Raw genomic sequence first — 13,231 nt, 5'->3', positions numbered from 1 at the left:
TATTACAGATCTGAAGACAGGTGAGGTGGTGGCAGTCAATGAATGAGGAAGATGAGGAGTGTAGGGGAAAAAAATGAGGAAAACATTAAAAATGTATTCTAGCCTTCCTACATTAGGAAATCAGAGCCTGGAGCATAAGAATACCTCAAAGTCATCCCAGGGAATGATACGTGTGTTTTTTGGGTTTGGATGGGCTTACTGCTGGAGACTGGGGAGAAGAGAGTTAGGACAGAATCTTTTGTTTAATTAAAGCAGTTACATAATTAACAAAGTTACAAAAGGCAAGCAGGGAAGACTTTGAATGGTACACGCAGGAGCAGTTAGAGAATGGCAGATTTTTGGAAACCTAGGGAATAAGATTTCAAGAGGAGACATGCTGCTGGAGGTGTGAGCCTGCAGGAACTTTTACATATCGATTCATATGGAATGCATAGTACAGCAAGGGCAGTTGGCAGAGTCTTGGATAAAAGCAAAGAAGGGGAAGTCAGAAATTTTTTTGATAATGTTTTCAGGTAATTTAAATATTAATGTCTAAATCTGAGACCCTGATATTGAAACCCACTTAGCTGTGCTTAGATTCTGTAGCAAAATGTAGTTAAAGAACTGTGTCAGTAAAACTGCTGCAGTTGACTTGATTTTTCAGTTTGATGCTGCTTCTTCAGGAACACCAGTGGGCTTTGAAATCTTGCATTTCAGAGTTAGCTCCTGAGAGTACCAGATATCCTCAAAGGCTGCCTGGGGGCATTATCTTCATCCTTATCTAAATCTGTATACTTCCAGCACTGGCCAAAACTTGAAAGTACTAAAAAATGTAAAATAAGGTCATTTTCAGAGGCTTTATTGTGAGACCCTTTGTATAGTCCCCAAGTACCTTTGTTCAGTTTATACCAGAACATCAATAATGCATCATTTTTTCAAGTAATTCTCTTTGAACAATGTACATTTTCAGAGCTGTTTGAGACAGTGGTGAACCTTGACTACAGTGCTGCGAGGTGGGGTGCCTCTAAGTATAGATGTCATCCTTCTCTTAATTGGATTATCTGTCTCAGGCGATCTTACAGGAGTTTCATCGCTTTCAATTTGGCAGGCTGCAGTCAGTGCTGTTTTGGCCTCTTAAATTGGCTCTTTATACCACTTCTTACAAATACACACAGAACAGAAGGCAAATGCAGCTGTAACTTTCTTAATCTTGCCCTCAGGTGGAGTCACATATCTGATGAGGTTGATGCAGTGGTTGCATGTGCTGTGTCAGGGAGCCCCATTTATGTGCCCTGTTTATATGCCCTTCACCTCATCTTGCTGCTGCATTGTGGCATTATGAACAAACCTCAGCTTAGACTTCTGTGACCTAGAGCTAAGGTTTGCTAGTTGACAAGTCGGAGGGCTGAAATGGCCTCAAGTGGGAGTTGGCTTGTTTTGAGCTCATGCTCAACAGAACTTTTGTCATCTCAGAGATCCATCCCAGGATTACAGCTGGGGGCGGCCCTTGTTGACGACATAATTTCAAACTTTTCCTTTGAGATAATGATAACTGCTACTTGGCTATCTCAAGAGCTCTTCCTGGTAACTTGACTGCTCCTGACCAATCTTTTTGCTGTCTTTCTAGAAAGCAAAGTACATAGTTTTCAAAAAAACTATTTCACCTTGCAAGAAGGCAAGGTTAAGGTATCTGGAAAATGCAGTAATCAAAGGGAGGGGACCCAAAGGAGCTAGCACTAGAACAAAAGCAGTAAAGAGGTGCCTCTTGAAGGTTTCGGGTCTCCCTGAAAAAAATTCCTCACATTTTTTGCTTCTGATCTGCAACTTGAGGAGACTGCAAACAAATGTTACAGTACAGCCCTCTGTTTTAATCAAACACCTGTTCCTTTGTTCTTCATTTAATTTGCTCAAATTCCCCATATAAAGCTTGTGAAGGAGGATTGCCATCTCCTGGGCAAGGCACATTAAGGCAGTTTTTCCATTCACTCAGAAGTCAAATTACTCTCTGCAGGGCATGTTGACCTTGTATCCTTTTCTGCCTTGCATAAAAATACTAGACACATGGCACACAGACTTCCTTGACTTACTGTTCAGATCTGCAGCGTGACAGTCCCAAAGGCAATGTGATTAAACAGACTGGAGCAATTCCACTACTCTGAGCTTTTGCTTGTGATAAACCCCTTGGGGTGCTTAATGGTATTTAGAAAGGATTGGATATTTACTTTTGTTCTTAAACAAAAGCCATTTGTTGCACTCGGTGTCATGAAAGCATCTGATTTTTGTTGCCTTAAAATAAGATCTCTTCTAGAAGTCACGATGCAAAGAGTGTTTACAACTGAGACGAATGGTCAGTTTTTAAGTGGCTAAACTTGTGATAGTTTTCTACACTCAGGAGTCACACTTGGGCAAAATGAACATTCAAGAATTTTGTTCTCTGAAGTACATCCTATATTTGTAACATGGAGAAGGGTGACCCAGAGCTGTGACTCTTCTGTTTGCGAGTGACTTAGTCTTTCTTTTGGAGGCTGAAGGCAAATGTCACAAAAGTTCAGTCACTGTGCTAACAGTGAAGTTAAGCAGTGCTGTTTGTTCCCACTGGCATTAAGTGCTGGTCCAGCCATTTCTTCCCCCTTTCTCTAGAGGTTTATGAGGTCCTGTGAGCATGTGTTACCTAGTAGAGTTTGCCTTTTTACTTCTGCCATCATCTCAGCATCCCAAGTATAGCTTCTCTTCTAAATGCGGAAGGGCAGGAAAAAATTGGCTTGTTTTTTATTTTATGTTGTGACGTACCTGTAAAGCTATTTTTATATTTTACTTTCTCAGGATGTTGGTTCACCACAATTTTGCTTATTCGGTTCTCAGTAGCAATATCCTAGTCCTGGGACAGTCACTTCAGATAAGTTTCCAGACCTTTATTAGAAGAAGCTTTTTCTAAAACACCTGATATATCTTGTGATATCGAGAGTTCAGAAGCTACACAGCAGTTTCTGTAATGCTGCAAAGTGTATGTGTGTAAACCTTAACATGAATGTAAAATGGGAGAGTAATGTACAGAAATTGTGTTAATTTAGTTAAATACTCTGAAGTGGTCAGATACTTAGATTGCAAGTCTCATGTGCAGTCCTTCTTTCCTTTATAACACATCAGTAAATAATAACCTTTATGTTAAAATTGAAGAAGGCAGTTGCTGATTTGCTCAGAGCTTCTTGCAATGATGAATGCTCTACCTCAGAAAATAATTGTAGAAATGTTGGTTGAAAGGGGCCTCCAGATACCATCTAGCCCAGTCTCCTGCTTGGAGCAGGACTGTTGCTAATGCTAACAAACTCCACTTAGCTGTGGCTTTGCTTAGCTGAGTCTTAAAAACCATCATAAATAGAGACTTCACAGATTCCCTGGACAAGTTGTCCCGCTGCTATACTGGTACCTTAGTGGTCCCTCCTCCAGTGTTCCACTTGAACCTCCTAAGATACAGTCTATGGCCATTTTCCCCTGAAATAGTAATTTATGCTTATGAACTTGTCATTATTGTCTTTAAACTCTCCTTTAAGGCTGCTGCTCCTCAGTCCCATCACAGTGCTCTCAGCCTTTACTCCTAGATTGCACAAAAGGGTGGCAAGTATATTCTTTATAAATGAAAATCTCTGGAACAAGGTGAAGTGCCTCATCAGCAGTAAGATGCCTTGTCTGGGTCTTCAACCCAGCATACCTTATTGGTAGGGAAAGGGAGCAAGTGGAAAAGACAACTGCCATGAGTGGTGGTAGCCCTGGGTCATGTGCAAGTGCTTTGTAGCCATCCAGAGGGTTGTCTGAAGGTTCGACTGTGATGGGTGAAGACTCACAGGGGGTAATTAGGATGGATAACTGAAGGATGGCAACTGTCACTTTCTAATCTGGTATTCCTGGTGTTCATTACCTGTTGTAATCAGAGTGAGTGAAATCAGCCTGGAAGTGCAGCTGCTTTGAGACTGTGTGTTCTTGGTACCTGCTGAAGAAATGGATCAGTAGGTGAAACTGTGTTGTGATGTCCGTGTTACAAAGGATTGCATGTCCTCTGCTTCTGCCCCTCTGCAGCGTTCCAACCCCCATGCTGCCTACCCCAACCCCGGACCAAGCACATCACAGCCACAGAGCAGCATGGGGTATTCAACTACCTCCCAGCAGCCGCCACAGTACTCCCACCAGACTCACCGGTACTGAGCTGCACCCCAGTGACGTCAGTGCACTGTTGCTAATGCTGCAGGACCGGCCGACAGCTGCCTGCCTGGAGCCCGGCTTGGGCCACGAGAATGTACTGTACAACCACACCTCCACCCTGTCCGACCGCCACGACCCACCCCCTTCACAGAGCGGAGTGGTGGCTCTCGAATTGTACCTGGTTTTGGGGTTAGACTTGAAAAGAAAGTGCTAGCACAGTTTGTGTTGTGGATATGCTACTTCTGTAGTTTACTTGACATGGTTCAGACTGACCGATGATGCGTTTTTTTCAGTGACAGTCTGTAGCAGTTGAAGCTGTGAAATGTGCTAGGGGCAAGCATTTTTGTTGTCGTATGTGGTGAATTCTCTTGGTGTAACAACTTTATCTGACCAACAGTACACACCATCTTTGAACTGGTACTTGAAGCATACAGTATATTGTTACCATGGCAAAAAAGCAAACTAACCGTAACTCTCAGACAGTTTTGATAGGCGTTTATTTTTAGTGACTTTTGTGGGTTGGTTCATCTTCCACCTAGATCAATGTTTTATGACCGACATGATTGCTACGATGAGATTTTTTTAAGAACATCAAAGTGTTTGCATTTTTTCCCAGCAATTACAAACGTCCCAAAGATTAATTTCCAACATATGTTTTTGTTTTTGTTTTAAAATCTATGACTTGACTGGTATTAAAGCTGCTATTTGATAGTAAAATGAGTATGTTGTTATTGATATAAACATGTTTGGTTCAGCAAACAAACTAAAATGATTGTCATAGACAGTGTTTTATATTTTTTCCTGTTGGTGTTAATGATTTGTGAGCATGCTTGGGATTAAAAAAGCATGAGTGATGTTTCCTAAAAAGGTGCGGCATCCATTCAGATATTTTGTCATGATTTTTGAGAACCAGCTTGGTGTAGTGGACTTTAAATTTTATTCAGTTAATTCTTTTTTTTAAACATTCGCACGTTGTTTAGGGGTGCCATTCCTACTGCAGAGGAACAAGGTATTAGGAGAGCCTTAGAATTTATGAGGAAAAACTTACATACAATGTACTGTATCAAACTATTTTACATGAATGACACAAGTATTCTGAGTAAAGAAAAAATCAAACATTGTTAAAACAAGGTGTTATGTAATAAATTTATTTTTCATAAATCTGCATATAACCTTTGCCTGAATTCCTTTTTATCAGTGACAACACCCCACTCCCCCATCCATACATCTATATCAAATTGTGTCCTGAGAAACATCATCCAACAGGAATTTTTCTTGCAGGGCAGGCTTCAGTTTAACTGCTGAGAAGGATAATTTTTCTTTTAAATAGCAGAAAAAAACATCATAACTCTTGTTCTATACATGTAGCTCATCAACTGGAAATACAGGAGAAGTGGGTTTATGACAAGCTACATTTCCTAGATCAGACAGGTCCTTTTCATTTACAAAATCTAGAGAAATTCCTGTCTGAATTATTCTTCTGAGGTTTCTGTAACTCATTTGTATTTTGACACCTAATACCACACCATGATTTTATGACATAAATATATGCAGTATGCTAAGGATTTTTCTTCTCCAAGTGCTTCACATAGTGTGAATATTGACTAGTGTGATTGATGCAAATGCACTGAGTTGCTGATGGGGGTGCAGAAGGAAAACCAGATCATTAGCCATCCTGAAAAGCAAACTGTGTTTTAGGTGGTGGTAGGATGGAGTATGGGTTCAGGTATTCAGAAAACTTAAAACTAAAAAAAAAAAAAAAATCTGAGTGCAGAGTTCATGCTGCTTTAGTGATAGTGTGTGATGCCCTCTTAATTTTTACATCAGCGGTGTCCAAATCTGGCTTTCCTCAGTTTCTGGATCAAATGGATATGCGGGTAGGAAGCCTTAGACTTCTTTTTTGTTAGCTTTTCAAGTGAAAGTTTTTTTTTTCCTTTCCTTAATTTACATATAGGCTTTAAGCTTGCCTGTTTAGTATCTCCAGACTGTTCCCTGATACTCAAATGGTGACAAGAGTAAGTTATACTTGGTTGAAGTGCTATTGGCCCAGAATTTTTATTTACTATTGATGCATACTCATATTAATGCATAATAGTTAATATTTTTCATACTAAAGTAGAATTTATTTGATACCAGTGTATTGTGATGTCTCCAGTGCTTTGTTTATAAGTAGCAGGCTAGCTTTAATTTCCTTTTTGCAAAGGGGAATGCATCCAGCTGACAAATAGGACTCTTGCCATTAGTTTGCACTTAAATTTAATTTTCCTATTAAGAAATTAGTTGAGATGAAGACGTAGCTTATCATTTAAATATAATGCAACTAAATTATACTCTGCATTTAGTTCTGAATAGCCTGCTACTCTCAGTATTTTCATTCATTTGCAGTCCCATTTTTAGTAGATGTACTGCAGGCTACGTCGATAAACAGAGATCCTACAGGGAAGTAAAATCTTAATATTTGACTTGTACTGATCTCTGAGTCAGCTGCTCATGTGGTAGCAGGAATTTGACATTTCTTTCTCTAGGACTGTGGAAAGAAGGTTTTTGAATGCTTGGCATGACCTCTGATACCTTCAAGACAAGGTATGATTATATCTTTGTTGTGCATAAGGTCAAACTTGGCATATTCATGATAATTATAAATTATCTTCTGCATCAAATAATCTTTTTAATACTGGCTTTGGGAGCACTGAGAGCAAGGCTCTAAATTACATTCCTAAACTGTTGAAAAAAAACCCCCAACATTAATCCTGTTCCTGTTATGCTCTTGTTGGGGATTTTACATGAGGGTTACAGAAAGGGGAGGAAGAAAATGCACCTTTGAGAACATTTAACAGAAAAGTTACAAATTCCCTTGAGGAGATGACAGCAGCAGCATCTGGTGTGTGAGACGTGCCTTTTTCCTTGTCTGGCTCAGCTTTTGTTACAGGATTCAAGAACTTCAAAGTTTTTCCTTTTTCACCAACAATTATCTGGACCCATCTGAGTGCATTTCAAATAGCTGGAGTCTGGGAGCCTTGCTTTGTTACTCTGCTTAAAGAGCTAATTGTTTTGGAGTAGGCTTGTGTTGAAAATGGGCTACAAGCTTCACTTGATCACGAGGATAAATGTGCTATTGCACCTTAACCTTGGCACACCTGGCAAGCCTGGCCTGTGGCAGCTCTGCATTTATCACACCCAATAAAGACACCACTGCTTTAAGAAGAAATAAACAACTTATGCAGTGATCACTGTTGAAGAGGGTTTTCCAGCATTAATGGTGGGAGGAGCAGTCCGAGGGAAGAAATAGGAGACTCATTCTGTCCTGTTCTTTCCTGTGTGTATATATAAAGTGGAAAATACTGAATGCACTCACTGAATTGCCCATGGCAGTGCCCAGCTGAGAGGTAGGCTGTTGTTTTTTCTTTTAGCATCCTTTCCCAGGGGAGGTTTAGTTGGATATTAGGAAAAAGTTCAACCACAGGGAGGTTGGGCACTGGGGCAGCCTCCCTAGGGAAGTGGTCACAGCACCAGACCTGTCTGCGTTCAAGAAGCACTTGGACTGTGTTCTTAGACACATGGTGTGATTCTTGGGCTGTCCTGTGCAGGACCAGGAGGGGGTCTTTGATTCCATGATTCCTTCACTCTGAAGCCACTGCTGGGCACAATCTCTTCTGGATCTGGGGTTATTCACTGGTAAGTGGCAAACTGCTTGGGCAAGTGGGGAGGCAGGCCTGGGCAGGAGAAGACACATCTCTCGAAATTCCTTTTCACTTTGCGTGTGCAATGCTTAGTTTTTATGGGGTTTATGTTTCCATGCTTAGCTTTCTCAGGGGGGATGCTTAATGCAGGAGGAAGGCAGGCACCATTGCCTGTTCAAACAGTATGGTAGCCCTTGGCATCTTGTTTGTGCTTGATGGGTTCCCCCAGAAGAAAGGAGCAAGTTCCTCTGTGTTTCTCTGCTGAGGGGCAGCAGCAGCTGGAGTCCCAGGTGTCTTCTCAGCATTGCACAAAGGTTTCTGGACAGCATGGAGCAGCACATTTCTCTGACACAGACCATTAGAATGTTATTCTATGGGAAGTGGTGTCAACTTTCCTTTGTCAACTGGAACAAGTGTGAGGGAAGCATGTAGGAGTTGATCATGTCATGTGAAATGGCCTTAAGCTTAGTCAAAAAGGATCTTGGAATCTCTTCCTATTGCTTTCACTGTGTCTCTTGTCCCATTCAGACTCCAGCAGAGGTGGCAGTGAGATCAAGGCTTGGAGGCAGTGGCAAGTGAAGGTGTTAGATGAAGAAGTGACTTGTGCTGTTGTCTGGTGTTCATCAGCTTCTTCCTGAAATTCCTCTTCGATAAGCTGCTACTGTTGTATCTCCTCCAAACCCATCCTGTCTTCGCTAAAAGGCAAGCCGTGATCTTTGCCTTTCATGTGTGGTGGCTGTTGATGGTTCTGTGGGCATAGTTAGGCAGTTCAGCTGCCGCCAAGGGGGTAATGGAGGTTGCAGGATCTCATAGTACTTATTGTGTATCAGGAGGGAAAGACAGATTATTTCTTTGAGCCAGTGGTGAAGTTGCAGACCTGTCGTTTTGGAGTAAATATTGTTGCCATTGTTAAGATGAGCCTTGTTTCTGCAGAAGGTATGTGTAATGTGGTGCTCCCTATACTGTATTTTAGTTCCTCCCCTGAACAGGGCAGCATTTTTTTGTTGGGTAGTGCAGCTGTCTCAGCATCTTCCTGTAGGCTGAGTGGTGACAGTGCTTCAGGCAGACAGTTTAATAGCCAGCATCCCTTGAGACCAAGGTAGATGAGCTTAATTTGGTGTAATTTGCTTGTCACAGCTATGGATAAAGAACACTCTGAAATAATTTGTCAGATGTCTGAATGATAGGATGTACAAACTGTGCTCCAGTAGTAGGAGAGATTGAAAAATGGTGCTTACCCTTTGAAAGCAAAACAGTAGCAAAGCTGCTGGTGCTGCTTCCATCAGGGCTTTTGTGATAAGTTCCTCTCCTCGAGGATTTCAAGCAGCCTTTATCTTGGCAGCTGGCTTCAGCAGTGGCAGAAGCCATCTCCAGAGAACTGTCTGTACTTACAGTCATCCTGTGCTGGAGAGCTGGGCATTGACACTGGTGTTAATGAAGCCACTGCCCTGGGGTGATGCACACCAGCTCCAGCCCCTGATGGGAATCTGGACGAGCTCCATCACTGCTCCAAAAGCTCCCACGTCATGAAATGTTGAAAAGCACTTTTCAGCCTGTAGGATTAGGGTGACTTTCTTTGGCTCTCACGCTGAGTTTAACTATCCCTTTGCTCTTCTGGCCCTACTTAGGTGGACTGGGTAGTCCAGCTGCGCCAGGGAAGATGGTGAAAGGGCTAATGCAGGGATGTTTGTTATTTAAGCCGAGCAGCACATCTTGGCACATAACCCTGTGACCACAGAATAACCAAGGACAGCCTTCACAGCATGTGCTTTTGGGAAATGTTGCCGTTTGCTCAGCTGGGGATGTGGGAAAGCTGCCATATCCTTGGAGTAAGCCTTTGTTTAATATTTATGGGAGCTTGAATTTGTTCAATGCTTCACCAACAGTGTTTGAAGAGCAGCAGCCTCTCTGCCACTCCACTAGCTACGTAAGAAATGCAGCTGGCTGACAGAGGGAGGGCAAAGAGCAGGGATTTGTGTAAGGACAGCGCTAACTGGAGTGCTGAGGAGGAGCTGAAAAACCCTTGAGTACATGCTTATGGAAGGCCCATGGTTATGCCTGTCCCAAAGGCACTCTATGAGAAGGCAAACAGGTGGTGTCTTGTCCTGAGGTACAGATATCACTCCTGTCTTACATGGGAGCTCATTCATTCTCTTACCCACTGTGCCAAAATCTGACCATGTCCTACAGTTGTGTTTCTAGTTTATGCAGTTACCTTTAGTATCTGCTGGCTGGTCTCATAAGATGCTGTCCAGGTGTGCATAGAGCTACTCTTATTGATCAACTCTTTAAATTAAAATTCCATTTCTGTTTATAATGTTTCTCACTATATACATAGAGACCTGTGAAGCTTCCTACACCAGTCAATTTCTACCTTAATGAGTTCTTTCCATTAACTGGGTAGTGGAGTCAAGAGAATAAAGTTTGACATTCTTCACACCTGCTTCAGCCACTCTTCCTATAGGTCAGAATATGGAGTTACTCATCAGGGTAGGGTTCTTTGGGGATACATCCTGTGTTTGGGTGCCAGGAATGGTCCCTGTGTTGGATGTGTGCCTTGTGGTGTGCTCACCTCAGTGCAGGCAGCCCATACACAGTTTGGGCACTCCTGATGTCCTCTGTGCACAGGCTTTAGGCTTTTCCCTGGCTTTCTGCCCTACCTTACTTTCAGAAGACCAGGAAAAGGTAAAAGGAGTATGATGTCCCAGCTCAGGAACTTAGAAATCCCTGTATAAACTCCTAATGTATGTTCTACTACTACCAGCAATGCAGGTATGTAGGACAGCCATGCAATTTACTTGCACGCCAGACAAAACCAGCTGGTTTGAAAATCCCCTCAGGTTCCTTGGAAGCTGTGCTGGGACAGCCCCACTGGGACTTCTGACTCAGAGCAGCCTGTGTCTCCTGAGTGATGGGCAGTCTGTGCTTGGGGCTGATATGCAGCTGCTTGGTCAGATCTCACCCAGCCCTGGCTCAGTGGGTGAAGAGGTGAGGCTGATCTGCAATCACACATTTCTGCCACTCCCCAGGAGGCACAGGCATTGCTGGTTGGGTCTGAGGGGGAAAGGTGGTGGCTGCAGACAGCAAGGTGCTGGTCAGTCCTGCTGACTGGTCTGCACCCTGGGACTCAGCAGGACAGCAGTGGCTCAAAGTGCTGTGGGGACCCTCTGTCAGAAGGGACAGTCTGCTGGAAAACCACCTTTTCTCCAGCTGAAAAGTTGCGTGGATGCTCCAAGGCAGATCTAATGGCCCAAAGTGGGGCTAGGGGAGGAGACCAGCTGATGGTCTGCAGCTGCCTTACAGAGCAGCTGGTTCCTCATGCTGCTGGTCTCATGAGTCTCATGACTGGGAGCTGCAGTCCTGTTCTCAGGCCCCTGGGGATTTATTGCTGTGCCCTTGCCTGCCAAATTCTTATGAGTGCAGCACCCCAAATGTGTGTACAGTGAGATGCAGTCATGGGGGGAAGCTGATGGCACAGGTGCCAAACTGCTGCTCTGATAAACCATGTGCTGCATCATGTTCACAGAATTTGGGCCATTTTGGTTAAAATGTTGTAGACTGGGGAGTGGTTTTACCTTCTATGGAGAAAGAAGACAGGGAAAATGGATCAGCATAAAATGTTAGCATGCAAGCTTGTCTGTCATGTTTATTTATTCGGGCTTTTTAAAACAGAAAATAAAAAGTATGAAATCCAGTTCACTGGGAATGAGAAGAAATGGTACCAAGAGGTTTGTTGTTTTAATGGAGTAACCTATGCTGTACCATGCAGTGTCTGTAAATCAGGAACATGTGTATGGCCAGACTTCACTAACACAGATTTGGGCAGGGCTCTCCCCACGTGGGTGTGCCCTTCCAGCCTGCGCAGTGGATTTTTTAGGTGAGGCACAGCGTGTGCAGAACTGGCCCCACCGTTTAAGACCTGAGGTCCATCTGCCATGGCTGAGCGAGCTTGGACAGTGACAGTGAAGTCCTCGGGACTGTCACAGCACCCGGTACTAACTGGGGCTGACCCTGCTGAGCATCCGAGATGTGACGGGATGGGATGGCAGGGAGGCATTGAACTGCCAGGGGACGGTCCCACTGAGACTGGAACTCAGGTCCTTGGGATTCAGAGTCCAGAGTGCTCTCCATTACACCAGGGACCACCTAACAAATCAGGAACATGCACATACCTCAAAGGAACAGGGAAAATCCAAGCTGGAATCTGGGTTTGGAAGACCAAGTGGGTATAACATGTCATGAACCTGCAATCTGAACAAGAAGTCATGAAAGGACAGTTCCCGCCCAGCCTGATTTCAGCACATTGTGTGCCCACGGGCAGTGTGTGATCCTGCTGCCCATGGTCCAGGGGTGCTGCAGCTACAAGTGCTGCTCCTGGGGTTCAGTGGTTTTGAGAGTGGTCCTGAAGAGTACAGGGCCACAGGTAAGGAAAGGGATGGTGCTTTTTTTGTTTCCACCACAGCTTTTTACACAACCTTGCAAAATGGGGAAGGAAAGCCTCTTTTGCAGACAGAGGACTCCAGAATGTATAAATGTCATCCCTGTAACTGAATTTGCAGTTTAATTAAAGGCATTTCCAGAGAAAAGAGTTAAATATCTACATGAAAATTGCATTTCATTATCTGGAAACCTAATTGGTTCATTGTAAAAATTATTTTCCTTGAGAGAAGCACCTTAAATAGTAGTATTTAAGCAGGATAATTTATACTCCTTGAGGTTACAAGTACACCTGTGTTGATCCTTTGTGATCCTTGCATAATCCTTAATGATGTCAGAATTTAAAATATTGGTTATGCTAGTTATTTATAAAATGTTAATTAATATCCAAGAGCTATTTAGAACAAAATCCTGTGCATAAGGAGCAAGAATCCAGCAATGCTCCAGAGCATGTGCCTGTCCTGAGTGGTTTTTGATCATGGTGATGTATCCGGTTGGATTATTGTATATATGTCTATATCTTTTTCCCTTGATATTTCAGTGAATCTTTTTATTGGAAAATTCTTACAGCGTCAGTGGCTTGGAGCAGATGCAGTTGGTGATCAGGATCCCACAAATAAACCAGCACCAAAGGCCCTCAGGCTTCCGACAGGGTGATGCAAGAGGGGAAAAAATCCACCAAAAACCTGAGACCTGTCAAACCACAAGGCAGGGATGGAAATAGATGGATATGAGGCAGACTGTGAAAATAACCAAAGGTGTGGCCATAGTAAGAGAAGTTAAAAGGAGTGTCAGAATGAAAACTACCTAGAGAAAAAGACAAACTGGTGGTCTGGAATATGTTGGAGGGATGTGAATCCAAGGGTGCTGCAGGACTGACGAGGAGGTGGTGTGGTTTGGTGCTGGGCAGTACCAGGACCCACTGGTCCCCCCACGCC

At 43.3% G+C, this 13,231-nt stretch overlaps 1 protein-coding gene across 4 annotated transcripts in view; it reads left to right on the top strand.

Moving 5' to 3' along the window:
- Nucleotides 1–5,342, top strand: part of CDK8 (cyclin dependent kinase 8) — a 77,432-nt gene extending 72,090 nt beyond the window's left edge. For all 4 annotated transcript variants that reach the window (XM_071553583.1, XM_071553573.1, XM_071553592.1 and 1 more), the window contains one exon: nucleotides 4,054–5,342. In XM_071553583.1, the coding sequence (XP_071409684.1) occupies nucleotides 4,054–4,179 (126 nt within the window). In that variant the 3' untranslated portion in view covers nucleotides 4,180–5,342. The remainder of the gene's footprint in view (nucleotides 1–4,053) is intronic.
- Nucleotides 5,343–13,231: the final 7,889 nt, after the last annotated feature.

Source organism: Pithys albifrons, chromosome 1 (genome assembly GCF_047495875.1).
Source record: "Pithys albifrons albifrons isolate INPA30051 chromosome 1, PitAlb_v1, whole genome shotgun sequence".
NCBI classification, from domain to species: Eukaryota; Metazoa; Chordata; class Aves; order Passeriformes; family Thamnophilidae; genus Pithys; species Pithys albifrons.
Note: the sequence above shows the minus strand (reverse complement) of the source record. Positions and strands in the feature narration are given on the sequence as shown.